A 19343-nucleotide genomic window follows, 5' to 3' on the forward strand; every position below is an offset into this window, starting at 1 on the left:
TACCATTAAGAAATTTATATCTTAATAACCGTAGGGTTAAAGGTTAACTCGAAATTTCAAAAAAAAAAAAAAAAAAAAAAATTAAGACAAGGAAACGGGAAATAAATATACAAAATTATAAATATTATTATTTCTAAAAAAAAGAAATTAAAATTAAAAACAATTATTTTTAAATATTTAATTTTATATTAAATTATTATTATATTATTTTATATTACAATTATAAAAATTTGTAAATTATTTTTTTTTAATTTACATTTTTTAAAGACAGATATTAAAATTGTGTTATTGAATTAAAAAAAAAAAATCATTGTCAATTAATTTTATTTGTGTAAAATGTTTATACAAAAATTAATATTATAATATACAGATCACAAATGTGGAGTTTATACTCCTTCACATGTGTGCAAAATAAAAGCTTTAATAATCTTTTCTTTTCCCTTATACTGCAGTCATTTTTTTCTTTTTTTTTTTTAATTGGTAAATTTTTATTAATTAATCTATTACTTAAAAAATAATTTCTTTTATATTTATGAACATATTTAAATTAAACGCAAATTTAATAACATAATTTCACTTATTTACAGTCTATACATTTTTTTATCTAATATTAAATTATTCTAAAATTATTGGAAAAAAAAACCAAAGTTAATGACTCTCAAATTTTTTCAATGGTAATTTTTTATTATTAAAAAAAAATTATGCGTTTTTTTATATGGCAAGATTTAAATCAAAAAAAAAAAAATTTTTTTTATCAAAAATTATTTGTTATTCTTAATTTTCTTTTAATTTTTTTTTTTTGAAAATTTATTTGTTTGTTCCGTTGAAAAATTTTTTTGCTGAATTTTTGACTATTTTTTCAAGTTTTTAAAATTTTATAATTCCAAAAATTGAAATAGTTTTTTTTTCTTGTAATGAATCTATAATGGGAGAATTAAAAATTCAAACACATTATTACAATTTTGGCCTTGCGTGATTTAAAATTGTCCATTATTATTAAGACTTAAATGAGCATTGTGTCCTTCGCTTTCAAATGCACACGTCACAGCTCATTATATAGATATAGAAAAAAAATCCAGATCATTTAACAATAAAAAAAAAATTATTACTAATTATAAAATTCTTTTATGTAAAAATACCATCGTCATGCTTTCTTCATTCTTAATTTACATATTTAGAAATTATATACAGCACATAATATATAAAAAAAGCAGTTTCAAAAAAAAATCAATATTTTTTTTTCCAAAAATAAGTTCCTTTTTTTATATATAGTATTATAATCTTGCTACCTCAATTATTGGAGAATTGAGACTTTTTCGTGACCTCACACTTGATCTTTGTATCATACTGCTTCTTAAAGTTTCACCGCGTAGTGAAGCTCTCATTGATGCTCGAATTGAAGCTCTTTCAATGGCTCTTTTCATTGGTGGTAAAGGCGTTTCCTCATCTTCCGCTTTTCTAGGGGGGAAAAAAAATGCCATTTTAATAAATTTTTAAAACAATTTAAAAAAAAAAAAATTTCAATTTGAAAAAACATTTTTTTTTTACTTTATTAAGCATGGCATATCCCAAATGCCTTGATCTTTTCCAAAGTCCTCGCCATCCTGAAGTGTTTGTGGTAGATCCTTATCAAGGGTTTCTGGCAAAAGAAGCGAAAGAATTCCACCTAAAATTCCCAATGTTCCAAGAACAAGTAAAGGTAATACAGGTGATAAAAAATCCAAATAAACAACAAATGGTGCAGCAATACTTGCAACATAACCCATTATATGAATCAATGCAACACCTTGTGCCCTAACGACAGTTGGTAATAATTCAGCTGCATATTGTAAGCCAATATTATACGATATATTAACAAAGAATCTTCCCATAATTGCCAAAGTTGCCGCATAAATATCTAAAAGAAAAAAAAAAATAGAAATTTTTTTTCTAAAATTTCTTTTTGAATTTATGTAATTTTTGGGGAAAAAAAATTTTTTTTTTTCTAAAAGTTTTGTAGCTTTTTTTTATTTATTTTTTTTTTTTGGAAAAAAATACTTACGATCGGAAACAGTACAAGCCCAAACGCTAAAAATGCCTGATATAACCATAGAGCCACAAGCCAACCACCGTCGACCCCATCTATCTAAAACTAGGGTGAGAAGCGTATCCGCCGGAAGTTCCGTTGCTGCTGCGATAGTGAACGTGACAAAAACGTCAAGCCCGAGATTATTCACATTTCTCACGTGACCATCGAAAACCAACGATATCATCATCCTATATCAATAGAGAATATCAGTATTATTATTATTATTATAGCGAATTTGGTCGATTTAAAAAAAAAATGATCCGCCCTTTTGCAATTTTAAAAATTCAATATCAGATTCTTAATCAGCGACCCCAAAAACCCCCGTGTAACGAGTTTCAAGTCAATTTTGAAATTTGAAAAACTCACAACGGATTCGTAATCAGCGACTTTGTAAAACCCCGATTATCAAATTTCAAGCAAGTAGGATCAATTTTTTTTTTTTTTTTTTTTGAAAAATTGGGGCGCATGATTATGTTCTAAAAATCATTAGTCAGAATTTACATTTTATCGAATTTCATTTGTCATAATTGAGCCGAATTTTTATTTGTTCGAATTAGTATATATTTTGCAGAATTTTCATCAAAACGATTTTCTATATATTAGAGAATTTTTATATAACCGAAAATTCACTTCATAGAATTTTTATATGTTTTCGAATTTTTTATTGGTCAGAATTTTTATTTGCTCGAGAATTTTCATTTAAGATAATAGGCATTTTAAAGGAATTTTGTCTATTGAGTAGAATTTCATTGTATAGAATTTTCCTTTCAGATGAAAGAACGGCATATTCTGTTATGTTCTAAATAAATAAATTTTCATTTGTTCGAATTATTATTTTGATATAATTTCCATATTAACAGAATTTTTCATACTATATAGAATTTTTATTTAATCGAAATAAATCATTTACATAGAATTTCTAATTGATAGAATTTGCAAATGGCCGAATAAACAGACGATTTTAAAATCAACCAATAAAAAATTATCCATAAAATTGTGATTGGTTTATTTTAAAAATTGTGCCAAAATCTTTCTGTCGTCTGTTTGTTCGGCAATTTTGCCAATTCGGACAAAACAAAAAAATTCTATTAAATGATTATTCGATTAAGTAAAAAAAAGTTCCTGTAGTATGAAAAATTCTGTTATATGGAAATTATATCCAAATAATAATTCAAACAAATGAAAAATTCATTGGAAAGCAAAATTCTATGCAATGAAATTTTATCAAATAAAAATTCTTTAAGGCCAGGTCCAAGTGAGGAAGCGCTATCTATATTGAAACTAAAATTTTTGAAAATTTCCAACAGCCTTTTCTTGAAAACAAGAAGATAAAATGCTTTTTCCTTTATGGATAATTGATTATTAGCAAGAAATACACCAGCTAAAACTTTTTTTGGATTAAAATGATGAAAAAAAAATTTCATGTCGATAAATTAAATATGAGCAGTTTTTTCAACAAAAACTGTAACAGTACTTTCTCGGAATTAACAATTAAGAATACAATTTCCATTTGGAAAATTAATAAACGTTAAACAATACACCAGCTAAGATTCACCAATCACGAAAATAACAACAAAAAATTTTATTACATATTTAACATATATGGACACTGTTTTACTGATTGTGACAGGCCCTTTGGTAGATTATGTATTTCGGGTGGTTAGCAACAGCGCCAATCTTCTCCTTTCGGCAAAATCGCGAAACGTCTGGTGTCATATTTAACCTGCCAAACGGCTGTTATAATTAGTAAAATATGTTATGTTAAAAAACTTTTTTTTTGTTATTTTCGTGATTGGTAAATCTTAGCTGGTCTGTATTTTTTAGCGTTTATTAATTTTCCAAATGGAAATTGCATTTTTGATTGTAATTTCTGAGAAAGTATTGTTACAGTTTTTGTGAAAAAAGTGCTCATATTTAATTTATCGACATGAAATTTTTTTCATTATTTTAACTCAAAAAAAAAGTTTTAGCTGGTGTATTTCTTGCCAATAATCAATTATACATAAAGGAAAAAGCATTTTATCTTTTTGTTTTCAAGAAAAGGCTGTTGGAAATTTTCAAAAATTTTACTTTCGATGTAGATGGCGCTGCCTCACTTGGACCTGGGGCTTTAAAATGCCTATTATATTAATTGAAAATTCAAGCAAATAAAAATTCTGACCAATAAAAATTTTCGAACAAATCAAAATTTTGTAAATTGAATTTTCGGTTATATAAAAAATTCTGTATAATTTAGAAAATCATTTTGATGAAAATTCTGCAAAATACTAATATATACTAATTCGAACAAATAAAAATTCGGCTCAAAAACTAATTATGAAAAATGAAATTCAATAAAATGTAAATTCTGACTAATGATTTTTAGAACATAATCGCATGCGTTCCGAAAAATTCTATTGAATCCGCAATTTTTTTTTTTAATTTACTCACCAAATTAGAATGAGAAGTAACGTAATATTACGAAGACGTGGTGTTCTAAAAAGATCCAAAACTGAATATGATTTTCCTGTTTCCTCTTCCTTTTGTATTCTCGCACATGATTCCTATAATCAATTTTTTTCCAAATTAATATTAATATTAATTTTTGTTAACAATAATTTTATTAATAATAATTTTATTAATATTTTAGTATTAAAATTAAGTATGTATTTTTTTTTATTTAATCGCACAAAAAAGAAATATAAAGAAAAAAAAATAATATAAAAAAATTGTAAAATTACATTTTTTTTTTCCCGCAATCAAATCTAAATACACATCAATTTGCTTTGAATGAATAATTATTATTGTATGCAAATAAGAAAATAATTTTTCTTCTTCGACCATTCACATAACATATACGTTATCTTGTAAATAAATTTTAACTCATGTTCTTCAGCGTTATTTAAATCTATATATTGTTTTTGTAAAACAATTAATTTATTAAAATGTTTTGATAATCATCAGAAATTATATATGTATATTGTAATAAGAAAAAAAAAGAAAAAATTTCTTTACCCTAAATTCATCGTAAATATCGTCAGGTACTTTGGTACCATTGATTTTTTCAAATTTTTTCAATATTCCAATGGCTTTATCAATTTTTCCTTGACTCACAATCCATCGGGCACTTTCAGGTACCAACCATGGTGCAGCTATTGCCAAAATTAATGGAATTGATGTCACCAATGATGTCATTCTCCAATCAGCCAAAAAATATGCTATCCATGGCAATAAACATGCGGCAAATGTGAAAAATAATGCAATTGACATATTCGCGACAAATGTCCTCCATTTTGGTCCCACATATTCCAACACTGAAAAGAAAAAAAAAATTAAATTTATTATAAAAAATAATATTCTATAGAAAAAAAAATAAGATTTAAACTTTTTAAAATATTTCTTATATTTAATTATTATTTTATATTTTATTTATCTTTTATATATTTATTTTTCTCTCCTTATATATGATTTTAAATGGATGACTTTATAATTTTTTTTTTTTCCTTCTTCTAGCCATGAAAATAATTAAAACTATCTAAACGCCCTTCAGTGTAATATTCTTTTTTTATATACAGAAGAATTTTTTTTTACAACATATATTGGATCATATAAACGATAATAATGCAAACAAACCAATTAGAAAAATGTTTTTTCATATTAAAATTTTGTATAGAAAAAAAAAATTGCACTATAAAATTTATAATTTCCAATAATATTATTTGTTTTTCCAACTATATTAAATCTGAAACATTTGAAGGTTTTAGGAAATTCATATATAAAATTTGCATTATAAAAAAAAAAAATATATAAATAAATTAAAAACTAAAGTAAAAAAGAAACAACATATTTTGAGAAAAATGTTTTACAAAAATAAAATCGATAATAAAGGAAAATAATTTTCAAATTAATGTTATATATTCACATTGAAAATAATGGAAAAGTTTTTATTACAATTATTATGAATATTTAATGAATCACATTTGAGCATCCAAGAGAAAAAAAACCATTTCAAAAACTTTCACATAAAATATAATTTCTTTATATAAAGTACAAAACAAAAAAAATAAATTTATTATTTAACATCTATTTTTTGTTTTATTACACATTTTTTTTTTTTTTATTTACACCATAGATGAAAATTCAGTCGAAAAGAAACGCTCCGTTGAGAAAGATGTGAAAAAATTTTTTTAACTTGTATTCAACAATAAATGGTGAGTAATAATTTTTGTTTGAAAAATTTCAAAATTTAATATTTTTTTTTTTTTTTGTTGCAGTTTTTTATCAATCGAATAATAATGAATACAATGAAATTATTGATTTTAATTATTCTAACAACATTGAATTATAAACAAATAAATTGTTTAAAATCAGAAGATTGGCGACAACTTTTAAAAAATTATTTAAAAAATGACTTAAAACAATATCAAATTGTTTATATTGTTGAAAATTATGAAATTTTACGTGATTATGATTTAAATTATATTATACCAAATAAATTGGATTGTCCATCATTTATTTATACATTAAATGAAATAAATGAGAAATTATTTTCACGTATTGAATCATTGGGTAATCAATCGGAAATATCATTTTTTATATTTATATTTTCATCAGAAATATTTAATTATAAATTGGCAATGAATTTTTTAATTAATTCAACACATTCAGAAATGCGTCCAAAATGTTTAATAATTCATTTAACAAATAATAATATCACCAATAATTATAATGAATTAATGATTGATTTTTGGTCAAATCAATTTAGCGATGTTACATTATTAAAACCAATAATTATTAATAATGAAACTGATTATTTTCAATGTTATCAACGTAATGAAATTGGTGAATTACATTATTATAATTTATTTAATTATGGTTATAAAAAAGAAATAATACGTAATAAACCAATATGGTTTCCTGATAAAATCAAAAATTTATATCAACACGTAATGAATGTTTCTGGTGCGTTTAGTGAACCAGTTGATTTAAATTTACCAGAAACTGTACTTATGAATATTAATGGTGATTTTGTTTTACTTAAAGTATTATCGCAATTAATGAATTTTAAAATTAATTTCACTGGTAAAGTTGATTTTATCAAATTTTTTGGATGTAAAAAGGAGGATTATACATTTACAATATTAAAAGATTTAGTTAATAATGAAATTCAAATGCTTGTTAATCGTATGGCTAAACCAGGCATTAGTTGTACTCATGAACCATTTTTAATTAGTCAAATATTATCAGTTGAATGGATAACAGCAGCTGTACCAAGAAAACGAATTAGTACAACAATAATTGATATGGAACATTTATTTTTTATATTTATTGCCAATGTTGGTACATTAATTGGAATATTGATACTTGCATTTGTTTTAAAATTTAATAAAAGCATGTGGAATATATTGAATATATTTTTAGTTATTTTATCATTAGTCACACCAAATGAACCTCAACGTTTACGTGAAAAATTTGTTTTTGGCTGTTTATTACTCACGTGTCTTGTTTATTCAATTTATTTACATACAACATTAACAAATGTTAGTATAAGAAAGGAATATGAATTAGAAATAAATTCATTACAAGATCTTGTTGAATCTGAATTAACGCCAATAATGGATGGAACATTATTTAGTTATAGTAGAAGATATTTTTCAAAAGATCCAAATTATAAATTATTATTACATAAAACACAAATATATCCTGAAATTGTAACGCCTGAAAAATGTTTTCAATATATGATTGATTTTAAAAATATTTCATGTTTCGCCGATATTCGTAATCCACGTTTATTTGAAAATTATTTTTTAACAAATTCATCGCGTACCGATGCAAAAATTGTACCCGAACGTTGGATGCCAAGTTTATTAGTTTATTTACTTGAGCCAAGTTCAAGATTTGCAAAGCGTTTTAATGATATTATTCTTCGTTTAATTGAAAATGGTTTAATTGAAAAATGGCAAATTAGATCAAAAATTAATCTTTACAATATGGAAGCAATTGAACAAAAAACAAAATTCTCATCTGAATTAATGTATTTATTAATTATTATTTTATTATCCGGTTATACAATTTCAATTATTTCATTTTTTATTGAAATTATTGTTTCACGTTGGAAGAAAAATGATAAAATTTTATTTCAACGGCAATATAAAAAAAAATTATTATTAAAACGAAAAAATATTTTCTCACGTTTTATTTCTTTGATTAAGAGAAAAAAATTGAGAATTAAATTTAAAAAATTAAAATTCCAAAAATTTAAATTATTAACATTTGAAAATTGTCAATTAAATGTTAATTTTGTTACTATACTCAATCGATATTTTGTCAAAAAATAAAAAATTCTAACATCTTCTCAAAAATGAAATTAAAAATCTTTTAAATTATTGGTAACCTCGTCTGTTTCCGGTGGTGAGAAGGAATAAGAAAAAAAAAATTATATCCGCGTCTAAACAAACGGAACTTGAAGGTTCATTCAAAAACGTCATTAACATCAAATCACGCACCGTTAATCACACAAAGAACAGTAATTTTAATTTGCACACGGAAAAATTCCGCAATTATTGGAATTACAATTTTCTTGTCTCGTTCAATAAATATCAAAATATTTTGATTTGATATTAGAAAAAATTTGTTTTTGAACATTTTTTTTTTTTTTTCCATATGAGATGAAACAAAGACCTCGAGATAATAATCTCGAATAATTGTATAATTTATAATTGTAAAATAAAAACATTAATCGATTGTATATATTTCTCTTTTCCTGTCAACGTGTTTATGTAATTGAAAGAAAATAATATTGTCAATTGTAGTTTGTCAAATAATTTTCCTATATATATGATTGTAATTGTTCTATATTATCATAATTGCTGTTTTTTATTTATATGACAATTATTTCTCTTAACTGTTATTTAAAAAAAAAATGAAGAAACTGATTATCTTTTACATAAAGCATTTTCATCTCTACGGAAGGATTTTATGAGCAAGAATAATAATAATGCTGAGGGTAGTTTTTCTTAAAAAAAAAAAATGGGTTACAAGGTGAAAAAAAATATGAATTCAGTTTTCTTGAATTTCAATAAATATTCAATTTCATGTTGCGTTAATTTAATTAATTATAATTAATTTTTATAATTTTGAACTTAATTTAAAATTAAATCCAATAAATAATGGAAAATTATTTTATCTTTATTGAGATGAAATTTTTTATTTTAATTAAATGTGTTTTTATATAGAAATTTAAAAATAGCATTAATATTGTCTAATATAATAATAATAATTATAATTTTCTATAAAGATAATTGATTTTTATTTCTTCAAGAGAAAAAAGTGTCCTGAGACATTATTTTATTTTATGTCATGAACGCGATAATTGCACGATATTCAAAGGATTAAGTAGTCCAGTTAAGAATTGAGGGTAGCGTGCGCGATCGATCGTTAAAATCGACCCTAGGTCGAGGTTGATTTTATAAAGTGGTTTTCTTCTGACAAATTTTTTTTTTTTGTTTTTTTTTTATACTTTTTTTCTCTCTAGGTCATATACGCTTTTGGTTAGACTATAAAAATTATTAGCAAAAATTTTTTTGTTCCGTTTTATAAAAAAAAAATTGTGAAACTATGTAACTGATAAATTGAAATTAAAATGGATTTAAACTTATTTTATTTTTTTTAAATACTCACCTAAAATGTACATCATTGTGAAACAATTATCGAATGCAAAACCAAATAAAAATCGACACACTGCAAATTCCCAAAATGTTGTTGAAAATGCTGTCGCAACTCCTGCCAAAAATCCAACGAGATTTGCACCAACTAATGCTGGAATTCTTCCATATCGATCAGCAATCCATCCAAATATTAGACCACCAAAAATTGCACCAACAAAAAATATACTTTGCGCTGAACTTGGCAGAGCTGCATTATCGCAAACCCATTCCAACTAAAAAAAAAAAATTATAATCATTATTTTTTATGTTTTAAAATTACAATGGATTTAGAATTATAAATTTAAATATAAAAATTATAAATTAATCAGATTATTATCTTTATAATTGAATATTTGTCGATTAGTAATTACAAATTAATCTATCAACACCATTTATTTCCTGTTTAAAAAAAAAAGAAAAAAAAAATAATTTAAACTTTTCGAGATTTTTTTTTTGATATTAAAAATTGAAATAACGATTTTACTATGATGCAAATTTATCTTAACTGAACCATAACATAAAAATTTCATAACGATATGGTGCGCATAACGTTTAAAATAGTAATTGAGAGTTTACAAAAGCTTAGAATTATTTTTTATTATTTTTTTTTTTTTTTTAATAATCCGCGAGATATACATAATGCCTTTCTGTATCCTGCGTAAATTGATATCCTGTGAGAGAGTGTGTAACAACCTTGAATGATATTAAAACTAGAAAGGTACTTGCCATTTTATAATAAATAAATTTTAATATAATTCGAATATGATACACTCATATAATTAACGACCAGTTTCAATCATTAATAAATTAGATTATCTGACACGCGATTTAGATTGTTTAACGATTATAAGAAAAAAAAATTTATTTTTTCATTTTTTAAATATTATACAAAAAAAAAATTATTTTTTCATTTTTTAAATATTATACAAAAAAAAAATTTATTTTTTCATTTTTTTTAAATATTATACCAAAAAAAAAAAATTTTTTTATTATTCAAAGAATTTTCTTTATCAAATAAAAAATAATAGAGAATTGAAATTTTTTTTTCACTATTATATATATTATATATTTACACCTCGGTTGCAACGGTGGAATAAGGTATGACTGTATAATTGAATTCCCATCCATGTTTGCAATGTGTGATATTCCAATTTGGATCGGCGACAATTATTCCTTTTTCCAAAATCTCCGTGTAATTTACGTCATACATGGAACATTTCGAATGTGTTATGTGATCACCATGATGATCCCGAGGTATGGCCAATGCTACTCTGAAAGTAATTATCAAATTTTTCTTTTTTTTTTTTTTTTTTTCATTCTCTTTTTTCATTTTATATTAGTTTTCACAATAATCTACTATACAAGAAAATATTATTTTATATTATAATTATTATTATTATCAAAAAAAAAAAAAAAAAAAAATATTATTATTATCAAAATAATAATAATAATAATAATAATAATAATAATTTCTATACAAGAAAATAATAATTATTATTTAAAAAATTTTTTTTTTTGATATTTCCTTCCAAATTTTTTTGAATTTTTTTTTTAATTATTATATTATACTTAGTTAATAAAAAAACAAATATAATATAAATAATAAAATAATAATTTTTTTCTCTTTAAATAGAAAATTATTTCCTTTTGTTTTATTTTTTTTTTTTTTTTCTAGAAATTATTTGATAAAGAATTTTAAGAAATTTGCATAAATTCCTAGAGCGATGAAGAGAATTTTTTTTTTTTTAAATTAAATATTTTTATATTGATTAAAATAATCTCAAAGTTTTGTGATTGAAGTTTAAGTGTGATATTATAGAATGAAGTATGCATATATTTTCGCCTTCACGCTCTCATTGCTCTTATGAAGGATTTTTCAGAACTAATATGTGTCCATATATCCTGGCAATATTCGCACATACATATCAAAGCGATGATGACACCGCAAGGATCTTTAATAACGAGAATCTTCTAATTAACTTTACATTAAATATTATTGAAAAATTGTTTCAAGTATTTATTTCCAATATTTTTTTTTTAAACCTGTTTTTTAATATTTATATAATAAATTTTTTATTAATTAATTATATATATATTTTTAAAAAAAATTAATTTAATATCAAAATAAATAAAGTTAATTGAAAATAATAATCATATTTCAATTTAACTATTATTTGGGAATATTTGCGATATAAAAAAAATGCATCGCGTATTGCTAATAATTTTACATGCTCGCAACTTTTATATATATATATTAATTAATTATTAATTTTTATTGATTACAAAATTATTGAATGTAATTTAGGAACGTTCGAGCATAAAGAATACACACTACTTTATAGCAATATATATATATATAATGTAAAATCAGTGATGTAATTTCAACGGCCGACATTCAATTACGCGAAGGTCTTATGTCTTGACTTATACTGACTTTCTATGTAATCACACACCAACGCTCACATAATACCTTTTAAAGTCCTTTACTAGTTCAATTTGTGTGAATTATAAAAAAAAAAAATTTTTTTTTTCCTTTCTTTTTCAAATTTATTACAAAACACGAAAAAATGACCTTTAAATTAAGAAAAGGCCATTTGAAACTATTTAATTTTGTCGCGTCTCTAAATTATTTAGTTTTCAAAATCGTTTTTTTTTTAATAATTTATTTATATTCAAAGAAAGGAATTATAATAATTTTTCTAATATGAATAATGCTAATTATAATCACTATAAAATTAATTAAAAATTTTATATTACAATGAAACAATATTTATCGATAATGAAAATTTTATAATTTCAATTTTATAATTATAATTTTTTATAGAATTTTTTAATTGAGACAATAAATAAATTATTAATAAATGAATAATAATAATAATAAATATAATAAATATTAGAATGTCAAATAATTTTCCTTCAAGGACTTGTGAAGATCACTTTCTCTACTTTTTTAAATTATTATATACTTGATTATTATCGTAAGTAATTAATTAAGATTTCAATTATAATGAAAAAAAAGTCAATATGTTCTAAAATGTGAATATAATTTTTTCTTCTATTCACGTATTTTATTTTAATGCAACGTCAAATGTATTTTTATAAAATAAATCATTTTTAAAGTAAAAAAATATTTCTATATTAGAAAAGAAAAAAATATAGAAAAAATCTATTTTTTGAATTTCTATTATTTTAATTTCTATTTTCTAATTTTGTATTTTTTATTTCTTAATTTTTGTTTTTTATTTCTTATTATTTAATTTTCATTTTTTTTTATAAATATTATAATACTAAAAAAATATTATATTTATAATTATATGCAAAGAAAAAATTCAAGGATTATAATCTTAAATATATGAGTCATGTATATTCTTAAATTGAGAATATTTTTTTATATTTTAAAATTTATAACTCGAAAAATTAATGCCATTTATATAATTATATATATATATATATATATATATATATATATATATATATATTTAATAAATATATAATTGACAATTATTAAACACGTACTGTATATGAGAATAATATTTAATTAAAACTATACATTTATCTATATTTATGCGATGCTCATGAAATATAGCTAATTATAGATCTTTTTATAAAATCTTGATAATTATTAAATTATATACAAGTCATTCGTTTTTATTTATCATCGACAGTAAACTCTTCGATTTGAACTTTTACATCCGTTTGCCTTGTTATACATTTTACAATAATGAAGTTTCTTTAAATAGAATCAATGTAATAGTTTTGATTTTACAAAAAAAAAAAAAAAAAAAAAAAAAAAAAAATGAAAAATATAAAAAGCAAAATTTTTTTTTATTTTTGAGAAATTTAAATGACAATATATGCATAATTAAATGTAATTTCCATAATGTGAACGATTATGTAATTTACAGAAATATAAAGGTATTCTGAGTTTATAATATTGGGTCATTCAACTTGATCATAACTACAAGATTTCAATCTTGTTATTTAAATCTTACATAAAATATATATCTATTTGCAGAATGATTGATTTTCATTTATAGTCTGATGTATTACAAAATGATAGTAATATTAATTAAGTAATATATTTACTTATTTTTTTATTTAGTAATTTTTTTTTTATTTATTATTATTATTATATTATTATTACACTGAAAAATAATTTATTTGAATCAAATTTTTTTTTCAGTGTATTATTATTATTATTATTCATATTATATATTTTTTTTTATTTATTTATTATTAATAATTTAGTATCATTTTTTAGTGGGTTTTTATTAAATTATTTTTTTTCATTTGGTTTTGAAAAATAAATCCATTAAAAATTACTGTCATTAAATAAAAAAAACAAAAAAAAAAGAAAAAAAAATTAAGTAAATTTTTACTCTATGGTCGAGCTAAGAAATAAATTTTTAGATGCCAATTATCTTCAGGAGAAAATTACACATTAAATTGTAGTTAGTTCATTTAATAAATGCCTTTAACCCTTTTAGTGTCAGTGAATTTTAATGCGACATTGCAAAACTCATTTAGTACTGCAATCACTTCACTTTGATATACATTTCTTGATTTAAATTTGTTTAATGACTTACAAATTTTTTGCTTCAAAATCAAAATAAATATTTAGTTTTTAAAATAAAAATTAAATAATATTACAGAATTTTTTTTTTTTTGATAAAATTATTATTAATTAATTTATTATAAAAATTATTTGAAAAAAAAGATTTTAAATAAAATTTTTTTTTATTAATATATAGAGAAAAAAAATTAATTCTTAAATAAAAAAATTTCTAAATCCTTCCAGAATTCAGGTACTTTTCAATGTTTCAATAATAACAAAAGCACGTGAGTAAATTGGAATGAATTTTTCCTTGGCACACAAAACGATAGAATGGAAAAAAAAAACTTTTATTTAGAAATATTTTATTAACATAGAAATTTTAATACTTCCTTGTTTTGAATATCTAAACAAGTATTTAGTTTATTGTAAAAAAAAAAACAATTTTTCTATTTATAGAAATTTAAATAATTTTATTTATTTTAATAAAATAAATTTTTTTCACCTTTCTTCCATTGTGAGATTTTCGAGTTCCGGTATTTTACACCAATGTTCCTCTGGTACTAATGTAATGAAAATTTGTGAAAAATACACCCATGCGACAAAAAATGTAAATGGTATCATAAGAAGAAATAAAATTTTTTGATAAAATCCAAATTCACCAACGTACGGTAATAATTCATCAAAATCCATGTCCTTTTGTTTTTTATTTTCACTATTAGTGATTTTTTCATTATTTTTCACTGATAAATTTTGACTAATTGTCGATATTCGACATTGATTATTTACAGTGAAATTATCACATATTTCAGTTTTTGACACATGTTCCGAATCGGGTATACCGAAAATTTCTTGTGGTGGCATTTTCACAAAAATCAATTTTTTTTTTTTGCGATGGGAAATTTTTTTTTTTTTTTTAAATTTATTTTAACTATCACACACACGCGATTGACTATAAAAATCACATTTGTAAAATGTATAAAAATTAAAATTATATTTTAAAGGCATATTTTTTTTTTTTGTTTTTTAATTAACTGAAAAAAAATGAATTTCAAGATTTGCGCTCGCACTCTCGATTTCAATATTACTTTCCTTAATCCGCTCAGAAAAATTCTTCGGGCTTCTTTTAATTTCCATGAAATTCGAATGTTTCTTTTAAATTCATTTAATGAATTTTTTTTTAAACACTTATTCCCTTTTTTCCATTGTTATAATTTTATTAATATACTTTTTAATCTACATATTATATTTTGTATGATTAAAAACAAAAAATTAACACTTATTTTTTATTTGAAAATAGAAAAAAAAAAAAAATGATTTTCAAATCCAGTTGAAATATTTGAAAATTTAACTTTGAGATGAACACTTTTTTTTTTAAAAAACACGGGAAAATATCTTTTTTTCTCGCGTGTATAAAGAGAAAAAAAAATGATAAATTTCTCGCGTGACTTATCGTTTAATCGACAATCGGCAAAAAAATATAATTTTTTCAGGCTAATTCCGAAAATGAAGAAATCCTGATACTTTAAGAGACAATACTGAAAAGGTTGAGAGCGTGAAGTACTATATAACCATCGACTAGAATTCCCCCTCTTAACAATTATATATTATATTGAATGGAAAACTAAACACAGATTTTCTTAAGATGAAATTGAACAACTCATAAATCATACCAAGGAGGAATCTCTCATTTTTAAAAATATTTATCTAAATTCCTTCTCTTCTGATAAGAATATATTTCAAGCATTTTTTTTTATCAGCTAAAAATCGATTGCAAAAAAAATATCTTCTTTATTTTTTTTTAAAAAATTGTTAAATTGCATTTTTTTTTATCAACTAATGAAAAAAATATCTTTTTATTTTTCTAAAAAAAATTTTTAATAAATTTTTTTTTTTTTTTTGAATTTTTTTATTAAACCAAGATTGCACAGAGAAAAAGTGGAAAATTAATCTTTTTATAATATACTGTTAATTATTATTAAAACAAGTTACACCTACGGATCTGATAATTGGATTTCGAAATACTTTTTTTTTTATAAATAAAATTTTTTTTATCATTTAGACATTTTTTGTAATAAATATTAAAAATAAATTTTATTTATTTTAAATAAATTAAATTTATTAATAGAAAATTGAAAAAAAAAATTAGAGAAACATTAATTTGTTTCGTGCGTCATTTGAGCCCTCAGGTAAATGAAGGTGTCAATGTTGTGAAATTTTTTCTCTCTTGCAATATATTTATATAGAATGTGAAAGATAAAATTTTTATTAATTATATCCTCTCACTGTCTATATACTAAATAGCATGTACGCTAGAAGGTTTTTTATACAATTATAAAAAATACTTTTTTCATCTGTAAAAAATAAACTAAAAAATAAAAAAAAACTTTTTTTTGTCAAATTTGATTATTCTTTCTTTTTACTGGATTTCACGAAATTTTAATCGAAAAAAAATTAGTAGATGCAACAAAATGTATTGATATTTTATTATTATTATTATTATTATTATTATCATTATTAATTATTATTAATAATAATTTTTTTTAATAATATTTTGTTGGAATTTTTTTTTGAAAATATTGATAACTTCTAAATTAACTGTATACAAGAAATAAAATAATTTATAATAAAAAAAAAATTGAATACAGTTTGAAGGAAGTATTTTAATGAAATTTATTTAATTGATCTTATTAAATTATAATGAGGATACTATATACATTTTTTTTTTAAATTAGGTCATCTATTCGACATTGATTTTCCTTCCGATTCGTTAGTGATTTGTGGTGTTAAATCATTTTGCAAGAAACCTAGAAATGTCAATATGAGACTTCCTCTATTTGCTATTGAATTTTTAAACATATATTTTATATATATTTGTAATATTCGTTTCCTTGAAACAATTTGTCGAAAAATTATTTATTTATATTGACAAAAAAAAAATAGAGAAAAAAAAACTGTTTCATTTAGTGAGAAAATTTAAATAAAAATTTGAAAAAATAATATTAAAAATTTTTAAATGGGAAATAAAAAATAATATAATTTGACTTATTTTTTATATTATATATTTAAAAAAAAATCACCCTGGAGTAATTAATATTTTTTTTTTCAATTAAATACCGTAAGCTTGATATTTTATAATGAAAGAACCTTGTAAAACGGTGGCACGTGTTGGTTTACTTTTATTAAAAGAATGTTGACTTTTTTTAAAAAAAAGAATCTACCGTTTTTCTAATTGTTTATAAATCTTATATAATGAATTGAAATTTATTACTGTATATTAATTTAATTCACTATTCCAAATTAGAATAAATTTGATTATTGAAGAAAGAAAAAAAAATGTTTTCCCATTTTTTTATTTTTTATAATAAAATTTTTCTCCTTTAATTTATAAAAAATTATTTATCATTGAATAAATAATTAATATTATGAATAAATTAATGAAAATATTTTTTAAAAAATTTTATTTATTTTTAATATTTATTTGGAATTTACGAGAAATATTATAATAAATTAGAAAATGAAGGAGAAAATTTTGAAAATGTTTTAAATTCCAGATATTAGAAAAATAAATCATATTTCAACAGTTATAGACATTCTGACTGACATGAGTCGTTTCTGAACGATTTTCAATGCACATTCATGAATAATTTGAATAATATTTAGATGAAAAAAGTATCAACTTCTTGGTCGAGATCTGCATAAATGCAAAACAAACATGCTTTTCTTTTCAATTCTAGAAGGTTGGTCCCCACATTTATGCCAATACGAAACTGAATGTTGAAATTTAACTTCAGTAAAAAAAAAAATATATATATTAATTCGTATACACATTTCCAATTTTTAAAAGAAATCTTTTTTTTGTAATATTTTATTAATAAAAAAAAAGTAAACTGTAAAATATTTTTTTATTTAATCTCATTTTGTTTAACGTATTTATTCAGATTTTTTTTTTCAAATAAAGAATTCAATCACATTTGTTTTCATAAATAATTTTAAATGATTGTCACGTTTTAGATTAGTTTAAAATAATTATGTAATATGTACTAAAAAAAAAAAAATACATACGAAAATAATTACATTTTTTCTGATTTATCTAAATGAATTTCATACATGAAATACATATTTTACGAGTGTAAAATGGTTGCGGTATTAAAAAAAAAAAAATTTCTTTTATGTATGTTTTTTTAAAAAATCATTTTTTTTTGTTAAAAGAAAATTTTTTTTTCTACAGATTTTCTAGAAAAAAAAATGATTGTTTCTCAAATTGTATTATTAATAAATTATTATATTTTTGTAATATAAAATTGAAAAAAATGAAAATTAATCACGAGACTATAATTACAGTAATTTTTTAATTAAGTGCAAGGCAAGTTAATTTGTGTGAAAAATATATTTTATTTAATTGCTTACAAATATATTACATATATATTTGTAATTAGATTTATAAAGCGCGAAAAATATATGTATAAAAAGAATATTATTGTATTTAAAATGATTTTTGCATAATAAAATCCGTCAACGATTTTTTTTTTTTTTTTTATTTCTTTGTCACTGGTTGAGCATCGAGAACGTGAGAGACCTCATGGGAAACAATGACTGATATACAATGATCCTTTTTTTTCAAATTTAATTGTATACACATTGACTCTGTGTGTGCCTGGATGCTTGATTGATTTAATCTCGCGCGAAGGTTGAAATTCTATCCGGAAAACAATTAATTCTACAGGGAATTAATAGCATGATATGCACATTTTAGACTATATATATATATATATTTATGCAAAATGCACTCGAAACGTTATTTCCCATAAATATATTTCGCATTTTCAATTTAATTTTCCTTTTTTTTGTTAATTAATGAACAATTTCAAATTTCATTATTTTTTTATAGAAAAATTTGTTTGAGATAAAAAAATATTGCTTTTTTTTTTGTAAAAATAATTACATATATGAAAAATTGTTTATATATTTATTTTTGCTTATTTATATTTTTTTATCCTTTAATTTAAAGTTACAAATAAAAAATATACTGTAAAGA

General features: G+C 21.5%; 1 protein-coding gene across 1 annotated transcript; it reads right to left on the minus strand.

Annotated features, from left to right (window-relative positions):
- Positions 1–307: 307 nt before the first annotated feature.
- On the minus strand, positions 308–15848 carry LOC127280723 (organic cation transporter protein). Its single transcript, XM_051303948.1, has 8 exons — positions 14811–15848; positions 10829–11024; positions 9728–9986; positions 5063–5361; positions 4499–4611; positions 2042–2256; positions 1549–1897; positions 308–1458 (listed from the first exon to the last, which is right to left on the minus strand). Exons 1-8 carry the CDS (start codon positions 15167–15169, stop codon positions 1275–1277), a joined length of 1974 nt encoding a protein of 657 aa, XP_051159905.1. The 5' UTR covers positions 15170–15848; the 3' UTR covers positions 308–1274.
- Between the last annotated feature and the right edge of the window lie 3495 nt (positions 15849–19343).

The sequence above is a fragment of the Leptopilina boulardi genome, unplaced genomic scaffold (assembly GCF_019393585.1).
Source record: "Leptopilina boulardi isolate dan_hultmark-lab unplaced genomic scaffold, ZJU_Lbou_2.1 LbouV2_249, whole genome shotgun sequence".
Lineage (NCBI taxonomy): Eukaryota > Metazoa > Arthropoda > Insecta > Hymenoptera > Figitidae > Leptopilina > Leptopilina boulardi.

Excerpts from the sequence above, each read along its gene's own strand:
- LOC127280723 (XM_051303948.1), bottom strand. The coding sequence starts at position 15,169 with ATGCCACCACAAGAAATTTTCGGTATACCCGATTCGGAACATGTGTCA. Across the intron at positions 9,987-10,828 it reads ATTCCACCGTTGCAACCGAG|TTGGAATGGGTTTGCGATAA; the intron begins GTGTAAATATAT and ends TTTTTTTTTTAG. Across the intron at positions 2,257-4,498 it reads TTACTTCTCATTCTAATTTG|GATGATGATATCGTTGGTTT; the intron begins GTGAGTAAATTA and ends CTATTGATATAG.